This window comes from Bidens hawaiensis, unplaced genomic scaffold (assembly GCF_021521415.1).
Source record: "Bidens hawaiensis isolate Kalapana, Puna unplaced genomic scaffold, B.hawaiensis_p1.1 tig00057878_1, whole genome shotgun sequence".
Lineage (NCBI taxonomy): Eukaryota > Viridiplantae > Streptophyta > Magnoliopsida > Asterales > Asteraceae > Bidens > Bidens hawaiensis.
In genome coordinates this window covers 1,485-5,466 of record NW_027506400.1, presented here as the reverse complement: position 1 = coordinate 5,466, position 3,982 = coordinate 1,485, and the positions used below count along the sequence as shown (strand labels likewise).

The 3,982-nt window shown below is 40.3% G+C and overlaps 2 protein-coding genes across 2 annotated transcripts; both read right to left on the bottom strand.

Moving 5' to 3' along the window:
• Window positions 1-349: 349 nt before the first annotated feature.
• Window positions 350-2,149, bottom strand: LOC143617766 (uncharacterized). Its single transcript, XM_077090228.1, has 3 exons — window positions 1,888-2,149; window positions 581-1,796; window positions 350-428 (listed from the first exon to the last, which is right to left on the bottom strand). The coding sequence occupies exons 1-3, from the start codon at window positions 2,147-2,149 to the stop codon at window positions 350-352; spliced, it is 1,557 nt and encodes a 518-aa protein (XP_076946343.1).
• Window positions 2,150-2,170: 21 nt separating this feature from the next.
• LOC143617765 (protein FAR1-RELATED SEQUENCE 5-like) lies at window positions 2,171-3,242 on the bottom strand. Its single transcript, XM_077090226.1, has 2 exons — window positions 3,030-3,242; window positions 2,171-2,923 (listed from the first exon to the last, which is right to left on the bottom strand). Exons 1-2 carry the CDS (start codon window positions 3,240-3,242, stop codon window positions 2,171-2,173), a joined length of 966 nt encoding a protein of 321 aa, XP_076946341.1.
• Window positions 3,243-3,982: the final 740 nt, after the last annotated feature.

Genomic DNA, 3,982 nt, shown 5'->3' with positions numbered 1-3,982 from the left:
GCCTCATGTGCCTCTGGCGGCGGTGAACCAAGTATGCCCGACTGTGCTGGAACTGTACGACCCTCCTCCCTCACCCGCGTAATCATCCAATCCATCATCCATGCGACCCTAGCGTCTATACGGCGAGTGGTAACAACAAGCTCACGTAACGTATCATCCACATGTACTGGGATCGGCGGCACTGGTCTAATCACATGATGGCGTGGCGCCGAGTGCTCGAGCTCTGGCTCTGGCTATGGCTCTCGCACCGCAATGAAACGAGTCTGCCTCCCAACCTTTTTAGTGATCTTCATCAGCCCACATGTCTGCTTACTGATCGGATTCTGCTCGTATTTTTCTTGATTCGATTCTAAAAACGATTGAGCCCCATAGTAAGGGTCGTGACATAGGCGCTGCACGAAATCGAAGACTCCTCCCTAAACTGGTATCTGGTAGCAAAGTATGAGGCAATGAAATGCACTAGGTTGCACCTAGCAGGTGCAAGAAGAGAATGCAAGAAGAACAGATCAGTCTGCGTGACCCACTCTTGGCCAACCCCCCCCCCCCCCACCCCCCGCCCGACAATGGTATACGCAATAACCTTATGGAGATATCGGTGCACCTTATGGACGACATCATTATCCAGTGTTGCTTCGGTGCAAAACCCGATTCAAACCAATATAGCCCATGAAGAACCTTAGAAAAAGTGTCATCCCCAAAGAAATTCTTATATTGTGCTTCATTGTGTTTCAACTCTGCAAGTAGTTCACTCTGTACCCACTTCCACTTATCTTCATTATAACCGAGAGCAACAGCCATTGACCGATATCCACAATTTCCATCAGGAGCGACATCTTGTATATGTGTAACAAACGGACGAACAATGGGGTGAACTTGATCCAAATAACGGTGATAGTAATGACCCAAAACATGAGAATTTTGTCTACCTTGTTGGCTACCCACATACGAACTTTGTCTAATACCTTGTTGGCTACCCACAAACAAACTTTGTCTTGAAGGCTCTAACTGTGAGGATAGAAAATCATCATCTTCATTTCTTAACGTTAAGGTTGTTGAATTACTACGTTTAAGAGGGGCCTCATGTTTGCTCTTCTTTTTTATATCCTTTGATTTTGGACGCCCACGGGTATTTTTTTGAACAATTGGTCCTTGAAGATTTGATGAGGCTGGCTTGATAAATGACCAGAACCTTGATAACATGTTTCTTTTACCACCATCAGATTGTTTCTCAAACTCTTGTTTGAATGCTTCTACGGCGCTTTCACAATTAATATCTTCCTCTTGTTCAATATATAACGGATTAAAAATACAACTTCTTCCAAAGATATCAATTGAATCCAATGGAATGGTTTCGTATGCATTCAAATAGTTAGAAAGCATACATGCACATGGCAATGAACAACTAGTGCGAATATGACATCCGCACCCATACCCATGCTCAATGATTCTGTTCATGCGTTTAAGCTCTTTAACTAATAAATCTAGGGTTAAAATTGACACGTTACCTCGTAACTCCTTGAATAGTGGGATGCCGTGGTCATTCATCTTTTTGTTACGACTATCTTCAAATGTTCCCTTTATGGTTTTTTGTTGCAACTTTACGATCTGATTGATAACACCCACAAATTTTTCAAGCGTAGACTTCGCAGTAAGTAAGTGTTTCTTGAGAAGAGCATGCGCGCTCTCAACCCTGTTGGTTGTACTATTCCCGAAGTGGAGAACTTGATTGGTCCATGCAGACACAAACATCTCTTTGTACTTAACAAGCCATGTTGTGTTCACGTAATCAAATACTCCTAAATATGTAAAAAAAAGAACATGAGTACATAAACAAATATACCATCAAACATACATATAACAACGAAGTTGAGAGAAACAAAAAGTTACTTTTATGCTTGCCGGTTAAACCGTCATGAAGTCGCTTGTAATTGTACTCGTATGCATCTAGCGTGGGAGAATGAATTAACGAGCTCCGTAATTCTTCAAAATATTCCCAGTTTTTATTACCCCGGACAAAACTTTGCTTGCAATGCTTTTTAACGTTCTGAGATATGTGCCATCTGCATAGCAATTTTGCTGCATCCGGGAATACAACATTACAAGCATTCATCAACGCAAGATCCCTATCTATCAATATCACACGTGGCATCATGCACTTGTGTAACATCGACTAAAGCCTCGTTAACACCCATGTAAAGTTATCCTCTGTCTCTTTCGATATAAAAGACAACGCAATCGTAATCGTCTTGCCGGTTGAAGTTACACCAACGATTTGTACAAGCGGCAACTTGTATTCATTTGTGTTATACGTCGTGTCAATAATCAACACGTGAGGGAAAGCACAAAACATCACATAGGACGTAGGATGCATAAAGAATAAATCCTCCATGGCATTGGTGGATGAATTTTTACGAAAATCGTGGGTGTAACCTTTATCACCCAAAAGTCGGAAAAGAACCTCAATGTGACTTTCGCCTTGGAATATCTCCTTACGTACCTTATATGTTTCGTTATGCACGGTTCGAAGCGAGGACGCATTTGTCTCGTCTTCCCCCTGTATAAAACTTAAAATGTCACGTGGCGCCGATTTATTTCGATACATGTTTCTCACCGTAGTTTTCTGATCTTCAGTCAACCTCATAGCATATGGATGACCCTCCATATGTTGAGCGAGTTCATGGTTGTGGTCACCATGGCTCACCCGTAATGCCCAACCGTTGTATTCATTGTGGTATTTTCCAACTAATTGAAACGGACAATTAGTTTTTCTTGTACCCGAACGTCTAACTTTCGCGGTTGACTTGTATACTCCACCGCGATCACACATAAGGAATATTTTTATCACATCCCCCGCGGCGTTGTTCTTCGTTCGTTCGGTGACTACGGCGACACCGTTCTCCCGACCTATTTTTTGAGCCCAGTTCTTCAATTCATCAAGAGATATAAATATTTGTAATGAAAATTATTTGTTAGCAAAGGTAATGTATACGATTGAAATATAGTTAGAAAAGAATACTTTATGATTTTACCTTATCGGTTGAAAAAATGGACATGTTGCTTGAATTTTCACCACCGGTAATTTCATAATTTTCACCATCGGTAGCTTCACAATTTTCATCACTGACAACTCCATAATTTCCACCACCGGTAGCTTCACAATTTTCATCACCGGCAACTCCATAATTTCCACTAAAATTACTTTCTTCATAATTATTGTCAAACATCGATGTGAAAAACTCCATTCGTTTAAAACTTACAAAAACTAAAACATGATATAGATAATCTGAGAAAAGAGACTAAGAAAGAACAAGAATGATAACAATTGAAAAACTTAAAACAACTCTTTATATTATATTCACTAGATTATTAATCCCAATATTACAATTAGTCAAACAACTTTCTATAGAAAATAAAAAATCATGAGACAAATCTATCATATTTTAGGCTTATACCCAAATGCTACAATAAGACATACAACTTTTGGTATTATCTTACAAAGCGACACACAAATCTTACATGGTTTGAGAAAGAAAATATGATACCTGGTCTATACGGGTCGTATACCACCTATACGAGTCGTATAGACCAGAAAAGTAATTAAAAATCTCTGGTCAAAGTACATGCTGACATGCTGTCTATACGAGTCGTATAGACCCTATACGGGTCGTATAGGTCAGACGAGTTACGTAAGCTATACGAGCTGGATAATCTATACGGCTCGTATAGGGCCTATACGGCTCGTATAGACTGCAAAACGCTGACACACTGACACGTTCGTACGCAGGTCAATAACTTAGGTCTATACGAGCCCTATAGCCTTATTCCCACACTATGGGAATGGTGTATGTACAGCATGACCCAATAGAAAACGTATTATCCATTAATTTAATTAAAACGGAGGGAAACCCTAAACCCCCAACGGTCAATAAACCCCCCGCCTTTGCTTTCCCACTACGCAATTAATCAAATCAAATCAAATCAA